General features: G+C 36.4%; 1 protein-coding gene across 4 annotated transcripts in view; it reads left to right on the top strand.

Annotated features, from left to right (window-relative positions):
• The window catches only part of LOC127871969 (replication factor C subunit 1-like), a 113,327-nt gene that overhangs the window by 42,790 nt on the left and 49,094 nt on the right, over window positions 1-21,443 (top strand). For 3 of the 4 annotated variants that reach the window (XR_008045659.1, XR_008045660.1, XR_008045658.1), the window contains exons 17-23: window positions 5,003-5,101; window positions 6,063-6,217; window positions 8,556-8,673; window positions 10,841-10,986; window positions 13,563-13,776; window positions 15,264-15,476; window positions 17,480-20,033. Coding sequence is in view for 1 of the 4 variants with exons in the window: in XM_052415270.1 (XP_052271230.1) it covers window positions 5,003-5,101; window positions 6,063-6,217; window positions 8,556-8,673; window positions 10,841-10,986; window positions 13,563-13,776; window positions 15,264-15,476; window positions 17,480-17,599 (1,065 nt within the window). In the remaining 3 variants the exon portion in view is untranslated. Of the gene's footprint in view, window positions 1-5,002; window positions 5,102-6,062; window positions 6,218-8,555; window positions 8,674-10,840; window positions 10,987-13,562; window positions 13,777-15,263; window positions 15,477-17,479; window positions 21,102-21,443 lie in introns of those variants that run through there. The other variant, XM_052415270.1, reaches the window with a different exon arrangement.

The raw sequence follows: 21,443 nt of genomic DNA, 5'->3' as shown, positions 1-21,443 counted from the left end.
ACAGGTAATATAGGCCTCAACCAGGATATCAGACAGGTTATATAGGTCTCAACCAGGATATCAGACAGGTAATATAGGCCTCAATATCTCACCTCCACATTTCAAGTGTTAATTTAAAAGATATCCATGTACAATAATTTGTGAAATTCAATATCAATGTGATAAAATCGTAAAATGACTCCGTCATAGGTTTTTAGCTCGACTATTATATATCAAATATATATAGTGGAGCTATCCTACTCACCCCGGCATTAGCGTCTGCGTTTGCGTGCAAATGTTTAAGTTTTTGTACTACCCCAAATATTTTCTTTGTCCCTTGACATATTGCTTTTATATTTTGCATACTTGTTTACCAACATGACCCAAACCTATAAACAAGAGCAGACAACTCTATCAAGCATTTTGTCATAATTATTGCCCCATTTCCACTTAGAATATGCAGCAAATGTTAAAGTTTGCGTACTACCCCAAATATTTCCTGTGTCCCTTGACATATTGCTTTCATATTTTGCATACTTGTTTACCATCATGACCCCAACCTACAAACAAGAGCAGACAACAGTATCAAGCATTTTGACATAATTATTGTCCCTTTTATACTTAGAATATGCATATTATTGATAAATCTATGTTAAAGTTTTCGTACTACCCCAAATATTTCCTGTGTTCCTTGACATATTGCTTTCATATTTTGCATACTTGTTTACCAACATTACCCCAACCTATAAACAAGAGCAGACAACTGTATCAAGCATTTTGACAGAATTATGGCCCCTTTTATACTTAGATAATTGAACATTTTGCTTAAATTGCCAAGATAATTGAACATGTTGCTTAAATTGCCATAACTTCTTTATTTATGATCAGATTTTATTAATACTTTGACAAAACAACACTTACCTGAATACCACAATGGATTTCACCCAAACAAAACTCCACGCCCCAACGCAGAATCCCTGCCCTCCCCCACCCCCCCCCAAAAAAAATATTTGTTTTTCCTTTTTTTTATTTTTGAAAGATCATCATATAAATAACCACACCCCACATTATACTATGCCCCTCTCTCACCCCCCCCCCCCACCCCCCAACAAAAAAAAACTGTTGTTTTTTTCCCTTTTTTTTTTAAAGATTGTCTAATAAATGACCACACCCCATATTATACCCCCCTCTCAACCCCCCTATCCCCCCCAAACAAATTTTTTTTTTTCTTTTTTTAGCTCACCTGTCACGAAGTGACATGGTGAGCTTATATGACCGTGTGATGTCCGGCCTCCGTATGTGCGTGCGTGCGTCAATCAACAATTTGTTTGTGTAGACAGAGGTCACAGTTTTCATCCAATTTTTATGAAATTTAGTCAGAATGTTTATCTTGATGAAATCTGGGTTGGGATTGTATTTGGGTCATCTGGGGTCAAAAACTAGGTCACTAGGTAAAAAACTAGTTCACATAATAGGTCAAATAATAGAAAAACCTTGTGTAGACAATAGAGGTCGCAGTTTTCATCCAATCTTTATGAAATTTGGTCAGAATGTTTATCTTGATGAAATCTGGGTAGGGATTGTATTTGGGTCATCTAGGGTCAAAAACTAGGTCACTAGGTAAAAACTAGGTCAAATAATAGAAAAACCTTTTGTAGACAGTTGAGGTCACGGTTTTCATCCAATCTTTATGAAATTTGGTCAGAATGTTTATCTTGATGAAATCTGGGTTGGGATTGTATTTGGGTCATCTGGGGTCAAAAACTAGGTCACTAGGTCAAAAACTAGGTCAAATAATAGAAAAACCTTGTGTTGACAATAGAGGGCGCAGCTTTCATCCAATCTATGAAATTTGGTCAGAATGTTTATCTTGATAATATCTGGGTTGGGATTGTATTTGGGTCATCTGAGGTCAAAAACTAGGTCACTGGGTCAAATAATAGAAAAACCGTCAACAATTTGTTTGTGTGGACAGTAGAGGTCCCAGTTTTCATCTAATCTTTATGAAATTTGGTCAGAATGTTTATGTTATGAAATCTGGGTTGGGATTGTATTTGAGTCATCTTGGGTCAAAAACTAGGTCACTAGGTCAAAAACTAGGTCACAAGGTCAAATAATAGAAAAACCTTGTATAGACAATAGAGGTCACAGTTTTCATCCAATCTTTATGAAATTTGGTCAGAATGGTTATCTTGATGAAATCTGTGTTGGGATTGTATTCTGGTCATCTTGGGTCAAAAACTAGGTCACTAGGTCAAATAATAGAAAAGCCTTGTGTAGACAATAGAGGTCACAGTTTTCATCCAATCTTTATAAAATTTGATCAGAATGTTTATCTTAATGAAATCTGGGTTGGGATTGTATTTGGCTCACCTGGGGTCAAAAACTAGGTCACTGGGTCAAATAATAGAAAAACCTTGTGTAGACAACAGAGGTCACTGTTTTCATCCAATCTTTATGATATTTGGTCAGAATGTTTATGTTATGAAATCTGGGTTGGGATTGTATTTGAGTCATCTGGGGTCAAAAACTAGATCACTAGGTCAAAAACTAGGTCACTAGGTCAAATAATAGAAAAACCTTGTATAGACAATAGAGGTCACAGTTTTCATCCAATCTTAATGAAATTTGGTCAGAATGGTTATCTTGATGAAATATGTGCTGGGATTGTATTGGGGTCATCTTGGGTCAAAAACTAGGTCACTAGGTCAAATAATAGAAAACCCTTGTGTAGACAATAGAGGTCACAGTTTTCATCCAATCTTTATAAAATTTGATCAGAATGTTTATCTTGATGAAATCTGGGTTGGGATTGTACTTGGCTCACCTGGGGTCAAAAACTAGGTCACTAGGTCAAATAATAGAAAAACCTTGTGTAAACAATAGAGGTCACAGTTTTCATCTATTCTTTATGAAATTTGGTCAGAATGTTTATCTTGATGAAATCTGGGTTGGGATTGTATTTGGTTAGTCAGGTGAGCGATTCTGTGCCATCATGGCCCTCTTGTTTATTTTTGAAAGATCGTCTCATAAATTATTGAATATGAACAATTTCCCCATGATGGCTTACGTTCAAGCAGTCGAATAGTCGAGCGCGCTGTCCTCTGACAGCTCTTGTTATGCCTCTGGTAGGGTGGCTTATAGCAGTTGAACTGTCCTTCAGTATATCAGTCAGTCTGTCCGTCCGTCAGAAAAAAACTTTTACATTGGCCATAACTTTTTCACTATTGGAGATAGCTACTTGATATTTGGCATGCATGTGTATCTCACGGAGCTGCACATTTTGAGTGGTGAAAGGTCAAGGTCATCCTTCAAGGTCAAATTTATGGTGTCTGTCCGTCCGAAAACTTTAACTTTGGCCATAACTTTTTCAATATTGAAGATAGCAACTTGATATGTGGCATGCATGTGTATCTCACGGAGCTGCACATTTTGAGTGGTGAAAGGTCAAGGTCATCCTTCAAGGACAAATTTATGGCGTCTGTTCGTTCGAAAACTTTAACATTGGCCATAACTTTTTCAATATTGAAGATAGCAACTTGATATTTGGCATGCATGTGCATCTCACGGAGCTGCACATTTTGAGTGGTGACAGGTGAAGGTCAAGGTCATCCTTCAAGGTCAAATGTCAAATATATGGCATTTGTCCGTCTGTCCAAAAACTTTATTATTGGCAATAACTTTTTCACTATTGAAGATAGCAACTTAATTTTTGGCATGCATGTGTATCTCATGGAGCTGAATATTTTGAGTGATGAAAAGTCAAGGTCATCCTTCAAGGTCAAATGTCAAATATATGGCGTCTGTCTAAAAACTTTAATATTGGCCATAACTTTTTCAATATTGAAGATAGCAACTTGATATTTGACATGCATGTGTATCTCATGAAGCTGCACATTTTGAGTGGTGGAAGGTCAAGGTCATCCTTCAAGGTCAAAGGTTAAAAAAAAAAAAAACTTAAAGCGGCGTTCTCATGAAGCTGCACATTTTGAGTGGTGGAAGTTCAAGATCAAGGTCATCCTTCAAGGTCAAAGGTAAAAAAAAATAATTTCAAAACGGTGTTACCATGAAGCTGCACATTTTGAGTGGTGGAATGTCAAGGTCAAGGTCATCCTTCAAGGTTAAGGTCACCCTTCATGGTCAATGGTAAAAAAAACAAAAAAACAAATTCAAAGCGGCGTTCTCATGAAGCTGCACATTTTGAGTGGTGGAAGTTCAGGGTCAAGGTCAAAGGTAAAAAAAAATACAAATTTCAAAGCGGCGCAATAGGGTGCATTGTGTTTCTGACGAACACATCTCTTGTTGTCTTTTCGTTGATAAATAATATATTAAACAATGCAGCACCAAATTTTGTGTCCTTATAAGACAGATAAGTCTTTCTTGACTTGATAAACTGCTGTTTAGGTTTTAGTAGATGAACAGATGTGACAAAGAAAACTGAGAATACTTCAACCCTGCTGTTACCTTTGTTTAATTGTGTTTTACCATGTTTAATGTAAATATGGCAGAAGAACCATATTTTAAAACTCACTGTAGCACCATGTTTAATTTTGACCAAGCAAGCCTGTATTCCTATGCAAGAAGAGACATTCTTTAGTAAAGGAAAAAATCCATAAAAGGGGAAAGTGTTTTCCCTGATATGCCTGCGCAGACTGCACATGCTCATCTGGGACAACACTTTAGGCACATACATTAAGCTCAGTATTCCCAGTACAAGGTTCACTTAATGGAGGGTTGATGGGTTTGTGCTAATTTTGATCTCCGGAATGGGGGTTATATGCGGGTGATCCACAATTTTGATCATATATTTTATTGCACTGTTTATGAGGCAATGAGAAAATTTTGCAGACGGATCTAAAGAGTGAAATGACAGGATTGGTCTTTATGTGAATAATTGTTTTTAATTTGGGTATGATTTTTCATTAAAATGATTTTTTCATGGTTGGTTAAAATATTAATTTAATGGAAAAAATCATGATAAAATTTAGGCAAAATTTACCAACATCATTGTGTGTATTTGCAGGTGATTCACAATCTGTCCATGTGGACTGCAGATAGCAAAGCCATCACGTACGACCAGGTGAAGTCAGACGCCCAGCACGCTAAGAAGGACTTCAAGCTAGTATGTACAAGGCTGCTGCTTAAATCCTTACCACTCAGAAACAAACTTTGATGTATTTGGAGTCCTTTAGAAAATCAAATTAAATTTAAGTCCTTTCTGAATATATTAAAGTTAAACACTTTAGACAAAAATACAAATTCTGATAATATATTTTATTATGCTCCCAGCATCTACAGATGTTAGGTTGCAAATAGCGATAGGTCTGTCAGTTGTTTTATTTTTCATCAGCATATCGGTAATCCAAAATGATTTCTCACATTATCAACACACCAGCATCAACTTACCTTTTGGACCTTTGAGCTAGTTTTTGGCTTAAACTTATACAGAGGGTCCAAACGCTTGCGATGCCTTGTGTCTTACATCAGTACATTCACCTTCTTTGAGACTATGACTTTTTCACTTCAGTTCATGAATCAATACTGAGAAAAGATCCCACTTGGGGATATACCTTTATGCAGCTTATACAATCTCACATTAAAATAAACAAATATTCTCTATGTCTGTTGTAAAGCATTAATAACAGGGTTTTTTTGGCCCGATTTTATAGCCGAAATTCGGCTATGTTCCCAATCCCAAAAAGTATACTTTTTTCCCAAAATGTGGCAAAAAATTCCCAATTTCCCCCCCCCCCCCCCCCCCAAAAAAAATATTTTTTTTTTTTTAGAACGAAGTGTCTAAATGCATATTATATCTCAATTGTAATTCAATTACATCTAACAAAGTATTATATGATTTTGTTCTTTTAATTTGAATGATTATAAAGAGTTATATCAAATTTAGTATTTCCCTAATCTGTGGACTTTTCGTTTGGAATAAAAAGGCTAATGAATTTATTTTCGCAATTTCTTGAAAATGCTGATAAAATTCCCAATTCCAAAGCCATGGGCTATCTTCCCAAAAAGTGGAAAAAAATCCCTGAATAACATTCAATCCAATACACATAATATATCCAACTCAACAGGGTCCTTTTGACGTGTGTCGGAAAGTGTTTGTGGGTGGGGAAGAGACCAACAAGATGACTCTCAACGATAAGTCGGACCTGTTCTTCCACGATTACAACATTGCGCCACTGTTTGTGCAGGAGAACTACATACATGTGATACCGTACGCTGCAAAGTAAGGTCAATATATAAATTTTGTATGCCCCTTTTCAAAGAAAAGGGGGTATATAGTTTTCGCACTGTCAGTCTGTCACAATTTTCGTGTCCACTCTCTAATTCAAATAGTTTTCATCCGACCTTTACGAAACTTGGTCAGAAGTTGTATCTAGACAATATCTAGGTCAAGTTCAAATATGGGTCATGCCGGGTCAAAAAGCTAGGTCATGGGGTCGAAAAAACAAATCCAAGAGAAATAAAAAGCTTAAATGGACATAATTATCTGATCTGTCAAATTATATATTTTTGTTAAATAAATCAAAGCGGCGCAGTAGGCGGCATTGTGTTTCTGACAAACACATCATGGTAAAAGGTCAAGGTCATCCTTAAAGGTCTAAGGTCAAAAATATAGATCCAAGTGAAGTAATAAGCTTTCATTGGAGATTATTATTCAATATTGAACATAGCAACTTGATATTTGGCATGCATGTGTATCTCATGGAGCTGCACATTTTGAGTGATGAATCTTCAGTCACGGTAGTGGCTTTTAAATATTTGCTACTAAAAATAGAGATTTGTTAGAAACAATCATTTTCAAGGCAAGTAATTTATATAATTATAAATCTCAGATTATATATTTCCTTACAAAGAATTTAAGTTCTTTTCACAGTTACTGTACAGATTTTTTATTTTGATTATTTATAACTCAAATGATTTATTTGTCAAAGGTGTTTTTTAATGATATATTTATCATTTCTTTCCTGTACTAATTTGTAAATGGTAGGGTTCATTACATTCATGTGGACTTATGTCCATAGATACATGATGAACTCTGGCTATGATCTCTTTGATAAACCACAGCTTGGTTGTCGGTGATGTCTGACTTGGTCATTTTTCCCCCCTGTAGGGTGGCATCTAGCAGTTGAAATGTCCGTCAGTCAGTCAGTATGTCAGTCTGTCCGTCCGTCTGAAAACTTTAATGGCCATAACTTTTTCAATATTTAACATAGCAACTTGATATTTGGCATGCATGTGCATCTCATGGAGCTGCACATATTGAGTGGTGAAAGGTCAAGGTCATCCTTCAAGGTCAAATGTCTAATATATGGTGTCTGTCCATCCGTCCGAAAACTTTTACATAGGCCATAACTTGTTAAATATTGAAGATTGCAACTTGATATTTGGCATGCATGTGTATCTCCTAGAGCTGAACATTTTGAGTGGTGAAAGGTAAAGGTCATCCTTCAAGGTCAAAGGTAAAAAAAATAAAATCATTTCTCCATTCAAGCTCTTACTTACTTCTCATGGAGCTGCGAAATTTTTAGTGATGAAAGGTCAAGGTCATCCTTCAAGATCAAAAGTCAAATATATTGCTACAAAGCGGCGTAATAGGAGGCATTGTGTTTCTGATTTGATTTCTATACCTGCCAAATGAATTTTATTTCAAACGGCGCAGTAGGGGGCATTGTGTTTCGGACGAACAAATCGCTTGTTTATAATTAAAAAATAACAAATCTGCATTGACAACCATTATATAATTTACACTAATCTATGGAGGCTATTTTTTTATGTCTTGTACAGTTTTAATGTCCAGAGGTCCAAATATGAGGAATGGGTGTAAAATAAGAAAAATTGTACTCATTTTCAACTTGGTGTTACATTTTATTTAAGGCCATCATTCTCGGAGCATAAACTTCCTGTTTTGTGTCTTCATAAAAGGTGGTATTAAAAAAGCATCTTAAAATAAATTGTCTGCTTTCACTGCAATTCAGATTAATACTTTTTCAGTACAGGAAGACAAATTATATCTTATTGATCGCTTTTCAAAATTGTATATCGGAGGAAAACAAGTTTGATTCCTGGTCTTTTCATATTACTTGTTAGGGGATTGATCATGTAGCTATTACTCCAGCTGCTGTCTCCCGCCTTACTTCTAGGTTAAGCACTACAAGTGTCAGTTACTGGCATTACTATGTGAACTGCACTGGTAAACCTGCTACCCAGTAAAAGTGTGATAAGTAAACTGATCGCTGTAAGAAGAATACACTGCTGATGCAAATGGCAAATAATCCAAATAAACATACACAACTGCCGCACTCAGAGAAAGCAGGGATAAATTGAAATGTCAGCCAAGATTAGCCTGTGAAGTTCGCTAAAGCTAATCAGGGACGACACTCTCCGCTTTTATCATTTGACTTTTGTGTAAAGAAAGTCTCTTTTAAGTAAAAAGTCCGGTTAGGAAGAAAGTGCAGTCCCTAAGTAGACTGTGCAGATTACACTGGCTAATCTGGGATGACACATAACATGCATGCATTAAGCCCCGTTTTCCAAGAGTGCAGCTCCAATGTTCCTTGCAGGGGTAACAATCATCGGCACCTGTCACTACTGGCCCGCACAGCTGACTCAATCAGCTGTGGAGACATGGTAGAGAGGAGAATACGTACACTGCAGAGCTGGAGTCTTCTCTCCCTGGAGGTAGGGCAATGAAATACAATCTGACCTGTGGTCCCTGGGGGGCGGTAGGTTAGTGTTCTTGGAGGTAGGAAGGGATTAGTGGTGGAGAGGAGGATATGCACCCAGCAGAGCTGGAGTCTGCTCTCCCTGGAGTTAGGGGCAATGAAATACAATCTTAACTGTGGTCCCTGGGGGGCGGTAGGTTAGTGTTCCTGGAGGTAGGAAGGGATCAGCTGTGGAGACGTGGTAGAGAGGAGGATACGTACACAGCAGGGCTGAAGTCTGCTTTCCCTGGAGGTAGGGGCATTGGGAATACAGTGTAGGAGCAAGGAGCGTATATTGACATCTAGAGTCCCTGGTAGGAGTTAGTGGAGTGATTGCGTACAGCAAAATTACTTTTTATCTTGGCAATAAACATGAAATTAGAGGAAAATCAAAGTTTAAAATCAGTAAAATTTAAGTTAAGACTTCAGTCAATCTGGACCATATATATCCTTTAAGGTTGTATATCCTAGAGTTCTGAGTGACAAAGATCATTTTGCTGTTTGCTAAATGATGCTTAAGTTAGAATACATTTGACTGGACTCACTGGGTTGATTGTGAGGTTTGTTTTTCGCTGAACAGAATTGTGAAAGAATTGTGACCTATAGCTTGCACCACTAACAGTGAAAATAGGAGCAATGAAATACGATCTAACCTGTTGAAATCATGCTGTTTACCTCATAAGATGAATGTATTTTTATTGTAAACCCTTTTTTAATGCAAAAAAAATGCATGAATGATGTGACATTAATTGAGATTCAAATGTTCCTTAAAATAAGTTGATCAATCAAATTGTGTTTTGTTCTTTTCAACGTGTGCAATGCACGAATGACTTAAAATTGCTTGCACTTGTTTAAATTGCCGTAAGTATTGGTCACTTTGTTGATTTTTATATAGTCACTGCTTCGTCTGTCTGTCCATGTGTCCGTCTGTGCACAATTTTTGTCCGGGCTATTTCTCAGCAACTAAAGACCGGAATTCAATGAAACTTTATGGGAAGCTTCACTACCAAGAGGAGATGTGCATATTATCAGAGGATTCTGGTTAGATGGTTTTTCACAGAGTTATGGCCCTTTGAAATTTTCCATTAACTGTACATATAGTGCAATTCTTGTCCGGGCTAATTCTCAGCAACCAATGACCGGAATTCAAATAAACTTTATGGGAAGCTTCACTACCAAGAGGAGATGTGCATATTATGAGTATGTTATGGTCGGATGATTTTTCACAGAGTTATGGCCCTTTGAAATTTTCCATTAACTGTACATATAGTGCAATTATTGTCCGAGCTAATTCTCAGCAACTAATGACCGGAATTTAATGAAACTTTATGGGAAGCTTCACTCCCAAGAGGAAATGTGCATATTATCAGCCGGTTCTGGTCGGATTATTTTTCACAGAGTTATGGCCCTTTGAAATTTTCCATTAACTGTACATAGTGCAATTCTTGTCCGGGTTATTTCTCAGCAACTAATGACTGGAATTCAATGAAACTTTATGGGAAGCTTCATTACCAAGAGGAGATATGCATATTACCAGCGGGTTCTGGTTGGATGATTTTTAGAGTTATGGCCCTTTGAAATTTTCCATTAACTGTACATATAGTGCAATTCTTGTCCGGGGCTATTTCTCAGCAACTAATGACTGGAATTCAATGAAACTTTATGGGAAGCTTCACTACCAAGAGGAGATGTCCATATTATCAGCGAGTTCTGGTCGGATGATTTTCCACAGAGCTATGGCCCTTTGGAATTTTCCATTAACTGTACATATAGTGCAATGCTTGTCCGGGCTATTTCTCAGCAACTAATGACCGGAATTCAATGAAACTTTATGGGAAGCTTCACTACCAAGAGATGTGCATATTATCAGCAGGTTCTGGTCGGATGATTTTTCACGAGTTATGGCCCTTTGAAATTTTCTATAAAAAAATTATTGTCCACCCAACTACTGTGCCCTCAAGACGTTTCCTTTTATCTGAATATATAGTGCAATATTGTGACAAAAAAAAACTTTGGGGAGCATCACCCGTCTCCGACGGTTTCTTGTTTTTTTCTAGTACCATTTACAAATCTTACAATTAATTGAGTGTCTTTGTAAAACAAATGAATCCCTTTATTCCTAACCACTTAATGCCTTTCCCCAGGCGATGTACGGCAGTGTTATCCCTGGGGAGTACATGCGGGGTAACATCACCCAGATGATTGCATTCCCAGGCTGGCTGGGTAAGAACTCGACCACAGGCAAGAATGAGAGGATCCTACAGGAACTGAGGACTCACATGAGACTCAAGTAAGCCTTGTTCTGAGAAAACTGGGCATAATCCTTGTGCGTAAAGTGACGTCCCAGATTAGCCTGTTTAGTCTGCACAGGCTTATCAGGGACAACACTTTCCGCCTTAACACGATTTTCGATAAGAAGGAACTTCCTTTAAATGAAAAAGACCATAAAAGCGGAAAGTTTCGTCCCTGATTAGCCTGTGCGGCACTTTACGCACAAGCATTATGCCCAGTTTTCTCAGAACACGACACATATGATCAATGCTCTGATGATACCGATCTTGATGCATAGGTGTTAAAGATCCCAGATTCGCCTTTGCAGTTTGGTCTCCCCTTTTATTATAGTTTTGGCTTGAAGAAAGTCTTCTCTCAGCGAAAATTCAGTTTAAGCGGAAAGTGTCATTGCAGACTAGCTTGTGTGAACTGCACAGGCTAATATTGGGCAACACTTTACGCACATACATAAAGCCCTGTTTTCCCAGTAGTAATGGTTCCTAAATGAGGTTTATGGAACCTGGTATGTCGATAGATGGCTCTATGGAAAATATTTGCAAGTTATTTCAGTTTGCTTTGTCAGAGACAAAGTTATATAAAAAAAAGATGTTTGCCATAGTTACATACATAAATAAAAATTGAAATCTGGATCCTGTGATGACTCAAAAAGTACTCTAGTTGTATGTGGATAGAGGGCCATATTGGAAAATGCGAGTTATGTCAGTGTTTTTGTAAGAGAAAACTGTGGTTGGTACGGTGACAGTTGCTATTGTTACAGAAATAATTAAAAATATTAATCTTGATCCTCCTCTGATAATTAAAAAAGTATGTTAACTCCGTTAATGAAACTTATTCAGTGTTTTCAGTGCGGCTGTTTTTGGAAAAAATCAATCACAGTTTGCAGTGAGGCGCAAACTTTTAAATGCAAACTGTAGAGTAACTCACTTAACAGTTTATTGTCCCCTACCGGTTTCACGGGAGGGGACTTATGGTTTGCGCTTTGTGAGTCTGTCTGTCTGTCTGTCACACTTTTCTGGATCCTGCGATACTTACAAAGTTCTCAATATTTTTTCATGAAACTTGCAACATGGATAGATGGCAATATGGATGCAGGTCATTTCATTTTGTTCCTACATCAAAAATTGTGGTTGCTATGGCAACCAAAAAACAAACCCCAAAAAATTCTGAAAATGGTGGAATTTCTGACAAAGGTGGAGCTGGTAGGGGACCATATTGCTTGACAAAAGCATTGGTTCCATGCTGTGTTGTCATTTGCCAATACATGCAAATAAACCGAATTGTATCGATTACAGTATTCATACCGCTTTTCTAATGTGCACATTTATCTGATAAATTAATCCAATAAAATTACAACATCACTTACAAAAAAAACTTGAACATTTATGACGATAAATATGTTTAAGAACTTCATAAACACAACAATAATTATGCAATCTCTTGCACTACGGTTGCATTACATTCATTGAATGTGAGAGCAAGGAACGACAACTCTGCGTGGAGATTGAACCATGCGCATAGGCCATTGTTCAGAAGTGTAAAGAGTACAGTGCATTATGGGGCAGAGCTTTCATTGGACAAGCAAATATAAATTTAGATTGAATGCAATATGATACATGTACAAAGAACTGTTTTATTGCGTCATACGCAGTCATGTAAAAAAACATGCTTCACGGGAACTTTCTGATACGGGGCAAAAATGAACGTGAATCTTTGTTAACAATTGCACTGCGTTAGCATGTTAATAAATCGTCTGGATATAAATTTAATTAATTTCTTGTACACGTACTGAAAGATTAAATGCCTTAATACTAGAGTGATAGGTTATAAACATGATAATATACACACATTTATATGATAAACAGTGATAACATTGGAAATATAACTGATTCCATATAACTGAATACTCCTGATTATTGAACATTCGGACGTGACAAATGGGCTATTCTATTAAGCGGAATCTACTGTATTATCTTTATGAGTCTTGTTCTGAAAAAACTGGGCAAAATGCATAAGCATTAAGTGTTATTATATATATATATATATATTATATTTATAATATACCTTCTTTATGTTCCCCAAAAATACAAGTTGTATAAATCGGTACGATACAACTCCACAGAAATAAGTCTCGTATTATGCTACTAGCTAGTTTTCCAATTCCGTATTACCATACTAGCCAGACTACTTTTAATGACGTCACTTTGAATGCAAAAAATTATAAGAGCATTCTTGGTTAATTATGAAGGCTTAAACTCATTTTTTTAACTTAAATGATTCAAAGTTGTATAAAATAAAAGGAATATTACGCAACTCAATTGTTACAAGTCTTTGTATCAGTCTGGTGGCTTGCGCTTATTCGATTAACACTTGAGGCTCCGCCTCTCATGAGATACATCATCACACGAGCCACTGGACTGATACAAACACATGTAACAATTTACTAGCGTAATATTCCGTATATATTTATCGATGGAAGCATGATAGTTGCGACATACTATAACCAAAAATCTCTGCAGCAGGGTGTCTGATGACATGATAGTTGATACATACTTTAGGCAAAGATTTCTGCTGCAGGGTGTCTGGTGACAAGCGGAGTCTCAACATGGATTACCTGCCCTTCATGCGTCACTCCCTCACGGAGCCCCTTGTGAAACGCGAGGAGGATGGTGTGAAGGAGGTGATCCACCTGATGGACGAATACGACATCATCAAGGATGACTTCGATAACATCCTGGAGATCACCAAGTGGCCCAACAGCAAAGACCCGCTGAGTTTACTGAGTACTAAGGTATAAGAAAAAATAGTTCATTCTTTTAATGTCCCCCAGTCTATACTGGGGGACATATTGTTTTTGCCGTGTCTGTTGGTTTGTTGGTTTGTTTGCATCAAACTTTAACATTGGCCATAACTTTTGCGATATTGAAGATTGCAACTTGATATTTTCCATCAGGGAAAAATCAGGGGAAAATCAGGGAATTTTGTTCATACAAAAAGCTGGGAACCTTGTGCACTCTTACAGAAACTTCAAAAGCTATCAATCATATGTTTATTTATTATGCTGCATATAGTCACCGCTTCGTCTGTCCGTCCATGCACTTTTTGTCCGGGCTATTTCTCAGCAACTAATGACCGGAATTCAATGAAACTTTATGGGAAGCTTCACTACCAAGAGGAGATGTGCATATTATCAGCGGGTTCTGGTCAGATGACTTTTCACAGAGTTATGGCCCTTTGAAATTTTCTATAAAAAAATTCTTGTTCCCCAAACTACTGTGCCCTCAAGATGTTTCCGTTTATCTGAATATATTGTGCAATATTGTGACAAAAAACCTTTGGGGAGCATCACCCGTCTCTGACGGTTTCTTGTTTTAAAATTTATGCTCTTAGCTCATGTGGAAATAATATGTTTCGCAAATTGAACCATTTTATAGAAGTGAATTTTGTTTGTGATTAAAATGTGCACATGGTGGTGTTTGTTATTTTAGTTAAATGAAAAAAAAATCTTTAACAATAGCTGGGAATGAATTCTTAAGCCATTTCAAAAATTGTCAAGTGGAGTCACACTGAGTAAATGAATGAAACAGCTTGTAAAATTCATAGAGTCCACATTTATGACCAATAAAATGTATATCGCAATGATATTTCGGCTGAGTGCATAACTAGGTCATGTTGGGTCAAAATCTAGGTAACTAGGTAAAATTAAAGAGAAAGATAGTAAACACTTAAGAGGTCATATGTGTGTACACATGTTTTTAAACCATTTAATCTATCAAGAAGTCTTATTTTTTCCTCACTCATCATGACACTTACCAAGAATATTAAATCTTTGTATCTTGCCTTACTTTGACCGTGATTGTGGTTTGTTGAAAGACGTGGCTGCTAGTTGTTGGCTCTGTTTCCTTAATTTTCTACTCACACCTTGTCAGCACTCCTTGCTAAAAAAATTAATTTTTTTCTGGCCCAATTTGAGTGCCTTAAGTTCTTTTGGGTTTATGGTGAACACCTTAGGGTATTTGGTCCTCTTTTTATTGTTAACTCTTTCAGTGCGGGAACCGAATTTTGAAGGCCTTTGCAAACAGTTTGGATCCAGATGAGACGCCACAGAATATGGCGTCTCATCAGGATCCAAACTGTTTGCTATTCTGATAATATTCTTTGAAAAAAAATCGAAGAAAACGCTAATTTTATAAATTCAGCAGACGACATTTTAGCAGACGACAAATTTCCCAGCATGCAAAGGGTTAAATTGCTTAGTCACTATGGTTGCTCTTGCAGACAAAGGCAGCATTCACACGGACGTACAACAAGGAGGTGCACATGACCCCATACTCCACGGGAACAGTCACCAAGAAGAAGGGGCGTGGAGCGGGAGGGACTGACCTGGACCCTGACCTCCTGGGGGAGGGGTCAGAGGTCATGGAGGGGGTGGGGTCAGAGGAGGAGGAGGAGCATGGGGAGGACGACCTGGAAACTGACACCATGATAAAGGTACAGGCAGTTGTTTTGCGATTTTTTAGTTTGTTTTTTCAAATTTTTTGTCAAGACTGCAAACAAATACATATTAAAATGCAATAAAATGATATAAGAAATGAGATGATCATAGAAAGATGTGAATGCAACACATATGTATAAAGTTATTTGTAAAATAGAAGTCAATTGCAAACAAAACATTGTGGTTAATAAGGTGGACAGTCTTAAAACATGTCTACACTAACTTGATAGATGTGAGAAATACTTTAACATTACATGTATGTACAGAATTTAAAAGCTAAAATTTAAAGCTACTTAAAGTTTTGTTACAGTGGGCGTTTTGCGCCTCTCTTGGGGGAAAGGAACACATCAAGTTTTGGGGGAAAATTTTCATACCATCAATCACGGATATTGGAATTTCTGTCAGTACTGGCCTACAATTAGCCTATTGGGGCTATGTTGCACTCTGTTGGGGAAATACATTTGTTGTATTTTGATAGCAGGAAGATGAAATACTTGGGTAGCATAATTTTTACCTCACCTGAGCACAAGGTGGTAAAGTTAAACTATTGTCGTAGCTCTTTGGCTGGTGTCCTTTGTCTTGAATCATACGTCAGCAACTTTAAGCACATTAAAACTGCCAATTGCATTTTTATCCAATCATGTTGAAACTTGGTAAAAATTTATCTTGACCATATCTAGGCCAGGTTCAAGTCTGGTTTATGTGCACCAAAACTAGTTCACATGGTAAAATCTTTTAACCACTCTTGAGGCCACAATAATTAATTTTCACACACATTATTTTTATGATCCCCAAAAATAAACCAAAATTTATTTTGGGGGGAGCATATAGTCGTCTGTGTGTCCGTTTGTCCGTCCGTGCACAATTTTTGTCCCGGCTATTTCTCAGAAACTAATGACCAGAATTCAATGAAACTTTATGGGAAGCTTCACTACCAAGAGGAAATATGCATAATATCAGCAGGTTCTGGTCGGATGCTTTTTCACAGAATTATTGCCCTTTGAAATTTTCCATTAACTGTACATATAGTGCAATTCTTGTCAGGGCTATTTCTCAGCAACTCATGACCGTAATTCAATGAAACTTTATGGGAAGCTTCACTACCAAGAGGAGATGTGCATATTATCAGCAGGTTCTGGTCGGATTATTTTTCACAGATGTATGGCCCTTTGAAATTTTCCATTAACTGTACATATAGTGCAATTCTGTGCCCTCAAGACGTTTCCTTTTATCTGAATATATAGTGCAATATTGTGACATAAAAAACCTTTGGGGAGCATCACCCGTCTCCGACGGTTTCTTGTTTCACATTGATGTAGATAGATTTGACTCATATTTAATGACTTGTATGAAACGCAGCAGACAGTAATTTTTGAGTACAAAAAACATTAAAGAAAATAACCTCCACAATGGAATAAAATCAAAGGGAGAGTATTCATACCTAAGATTAATTTTGTGGTGAACAGAATTACTCCCTTTTAAATATACATGAATGATTTATTGGAGTCTCTAGATTCAAGACTGCCCTATCTGGTATGCAGTTTCACTGTGTGTTACATTCTTCATCATATGAACAGTAAAAGCATATAATATAAATTCACATTCTTGAATACATTTTGATATAATAACTTTTATTATAGAAAGCTTGTTAATGGAGCTCATATTTGCCTTACATCCAGAAAATATACTTTGTTAAGTTAAAAACAAGAAGACCACCAGTAAAAACCTATTTAGATACTTAATTACTTTCCGAGATACTTAAGTAAATAGACTACATAATAGGTTGTATTTGCTCTTCAATTTAACATATCTAGGGTTAGTTTGACAGTCAGCACACACTGTTTTTTCTTCAGAGATTTCCTTTTTGTGACTTCGACTGTCCACTACATTTATGTGTATTATTATAGCCATAGGGAACAAATTTGCTAGTATGGATGTATATTTGTTTTGTGAAGCTACCTGATTACTGTATACCAATAAACTGGATTTATTTTGTTAGAAAAAGACAGCTTCAAAGGCAAAAGCAGAGCCCAAAGGCAAAGGGAAAGCTCCTGCAAAAGGGAAATCAGAACCCAAGGGAAAATCAGAACCCAAGGGCAAAGGAAAGGGGAAAAGATGAGGAAAACTAAGGAAACAAAACTGCCAGCATCATTCTATGAGTCTGTAGACATTGTTGAAGATATGACAATTTTGTTGTTATTTACAGATTTTTGTTGATGGAATATTATCATGCAGATTGAGATGAACCTGGTTGATGTTCAACAGGCACAACAGTTTGTTGCTAACCATTGTAAATTTTTCTTCAGGCACAACAGATTGTTGCTAACCATTGGAAATTCTTCTGCATGACTTTTGGTAGAAATTTAAAAAATTTCAACATTTATAGTCATTCATGTTGCAAAAAACTGTCATCAATTGAGTTGACTCAAACAGTTGTTGATATTTGGAACTTCATTGATTGTTCAATGCTGTTAGAGACTACTTAATCTTCTGCAATGATCATTTGAGCCCATCATACGGAAATGGGCCCTAGAAGTCTGGTCAGCAGCTGCTCAGTCCACAAATGAGACCACCTTATGTGACTTTATTTTTGACAGCATAGTTCCTGACCAGACTGCATGATTGCATGGTCATGGCTAGAGCTACGCTGTTGGCATATGGCACGAGAACTATTTTCGCAAGGCCCAGGTCATAAGTGTAAATAAAGCCTATGACAGGCGAACCTGCTGATAAGGTTTTTCCATTATTCCTAAAATGGCTTTCACAAACTATTTGTGAAGTAGTGCAATTGACAGAAGTTTACAAACATATGTACATGTAAATGATTGTAAATTGAATTGTTAAACGTCAAACAGGTATATATTTGTGGAGGAAAATAGTTAAGAAATTTTTATTTGAGCACTACTTAATTTAACATGCACATGTACTTGGCTGTGCACTTTTGAATGTGTCAACATTCACACAGAAATTTCAATTTTTGTTAATTACACCTCCATTTATCTGAATTCGTGTTTTTGTTTTGTTTGGTCACATATCAGTTAGCATGGCTAATGTTTAATTACTTTTGGTTCATGCAAAGCTAAAACAATTATACAAGTTTCTGAAGGTTATTGGAAATCTTTTTATTCACTTGAAAAGAAAGTTTATCTGCGCATTAAATAGTGTTAATTTGTTTTTCTGAGAATTTTGTAAAAAGTTTATAAATTTCACGTAGAAACTTTTCATGGTATATGGCTTCTTAAAATATCTGTCTACAGCATTTAAATGCTAGTAAATAATTATTGGTTGTTTGCAAACTGATTTTTGTCCGAATTAATTATTCAGAACATATTTATGTGTGGAAGTAAAATATTGGTCGTTATATTAAAATAAAAATTATTACAATGATATGTAAATTATTCAAAATAAATTGAGGCAATTTCTGAATAGTCTTGGACAAAACACAAAGTAAGAAGAAATCAAGTTCGCATGGTTGTTTGTAAAGTCACTGTTGTGTTTTTGGTGTTTGATTTGATAAACAAAATTTCTCTGAATCACAGTCCTGGATATGTACATGTCTTTCCAGCATGTCAATGTAGTTTTAATAAATGTGATTTTAGCATGATGTGCAAAAATATTCCTTTATTATACTTTTATCCATTTAATTCAAGCAAATGTTGTTAAACAAAAACAAGTGTAGAATAAATTGCTGAATTTAAGACTATTGAAAAATATTTGATTTATTTCTCAAAATCATTTAAGCAATAAAAGAAAATGTGTAGTCACGTGTTGGCTGTTGGCAACATTAATGTTCTATATTGCTGAACACCAATACATTTGTAGAGGCTGATAAAATTCATTTCATTCAGAAGAGCAACCCTTTGCCACTCTGTCATATTGTGTTACTGTTTTCATTCACTTCAAATGTGATATTAGTGTGTGCTGCTGAAAACGAATGTGGTGAACAAAATAATGTCAGATGGTTTGTTGATGTGGGTTGCTTGGTGTATGTCAAAAGATTTTTCTTTGCTTTATTTGAAGTTTAATCTGCTATTTCGTTTACAATTGTTTCTTGGTAAAAATGCTGTATTTACTGATAATTGATTATTCGATACTGATTTCCGGAAATAAATATGACAAGTTTTTTGAAAAATATTTGTGTGATATTTAAGATTTTTTTTAAACATAAGTTTGTTAAAAAACACAAATAACTATAATGATTAGTTTGCATGTATAGCATGTTTGGATTTAAATAAATGCAGTTAGCTATAGTTGCAGTAATTCAAATTTTTGCTTGATATAAATAAAATGGATAAACAGCATCTGAATGTAGTGTCATTCAAATATGTTAATATTGTTTGAATAATTATTGTCATATGTGCGTGTATTATATGACATTAACGTTTATTAGTATGTTTGCGAGTGTTTATTATACGCCCGTTTTTTTAAACGGGACGTATTATATGTTCACCCTTTGCGGGCGGCGTCCACAGCAGTGTCCGCTCTCTAATTCAAATAGTTTTCATCCGATCTTCTCCAAACTTGGTCAGAAGTTGTGTCTTGACAATATCTAGGTCAAGTTCGAATATGGGTCATGCCAGGTCAAAAACTAGGTCAAGTGGGTCAATTAGTGCATTTCAAGGATTAAGCATGGTGTCCGCTCTCTAATTGAAGTAGTTATCACCCGATCTTCACCAAATTTGGTCAGAAATTGTGTATAGATGATATGTAGGTCAAGTTCAAATAAGGGTCATATCAGGTCAAAAACTAGGTCACGAGGTTACTTAGTGCATTTCAAGCATTTAGCATGATGTCCACTCTCTAATTGAAGTAGTTTTCATCTGATCTTCACCTAATTTGGTCAGAAGTTGTGTCTAGATGATAAGTAGGTCAAGTTCGAATATGGGTCATGCCGGGTCTAAAACGAGGTCACATAGTGCATTTCAAGCATTTAGCATGGTGTCCGCTCTCTAATTGAAGTAGTTTTCATCTGATCTTCATCAAATTAAGTCAGATGTAACATCTAAATGATATCTAGGTCAAGTTCAAATATGGGTCATGCGGGGTCAATAACTAGGTCTCGAGGTCACTTAGTGCATTTCAAGCATTATGCATGGTGTCGTAAACCTTCGAACGGGCGTATCTTGTGACAGTTTGGCACTCTTGTTGTATGTTTGTATTGCATATTAGTGATATAAGCTGAGATCGGGAAGGCCAGTCCAGGGACCTATACACTTGTTTGTATAGGTCCCTGGCCAGCCTATGGCGGCATATACGTAAAATAGCGTCCCAGATTAGCCAGTGCAGTCTGAACTGGCTAATCTTGGATGAACTGGCTAATCTTGGATGACTCTTTACCCTTAAACAGAATTTATTATTTAAAGAAAGTAAACGAAAATCCAGTCATTGGGAAAATTGTCGTCCCACATTAGCTTGTGTGGACATTAAGTCCGGTTTTCACAAAGGCCAAATATTATGGTATTGTACATGCTATTGAGTGATGTGTTTATGTTGTGTGCTTCGAAATGACCAGCTTATACATCGTGATCATGACCCTATGTGCTATCGTTGTAATTATGGAATGAAAATGAACATTAATAAATGGCGTAGGAGCATATGATTGCTCCTGCCGACATGTTGAAGCCTTGTTTTATTTTGCTCTTCTAGTGCGAATATGTAATAATTGATAAATCGAACGTGAAGCTCGATTGGTGGTTGTCGGCTGGGGTACTGCTTAAATGTACCCCGGGTACTCTTTAAGTACACGTAAAAAATACCCCGGGTATGGAAAATATACAAAAACGTACCTGGTCAAGTTAGATTGTACCCGAGTAATATTCTCTCCCAAAATCCAATGTCGTAAAACACGCTACTGATTACGGAACAAAATTCTCTTTGAAAATGATTTTTGGAGTTGGAGTTTCGATAATATAGAGGCTATTTTACAGAATATTGATATAAATATGAGCATGGTTAGTTTATAA

Source organism: Dreissena polymorpha, chromosome 3, assembly GCF_020536995.1.
Source record: "Dreissena polymorpha isolate Duluth1 chromosome 3, UMN_Dpol_1.0, whole genome shotgun sequence".
NCBI classification, from domain to species: Eukaryota; Metazoa; Mollusca; class Bivalvia; order Myida; family Dreissenidae; genus Dreissena; species Dreissena polymorpha.
The sequence above is the reverse complement of the archived record's forward strand: the minus strand, read 5'-3'. Positions and strand labels throughout refer to the sequence as shown.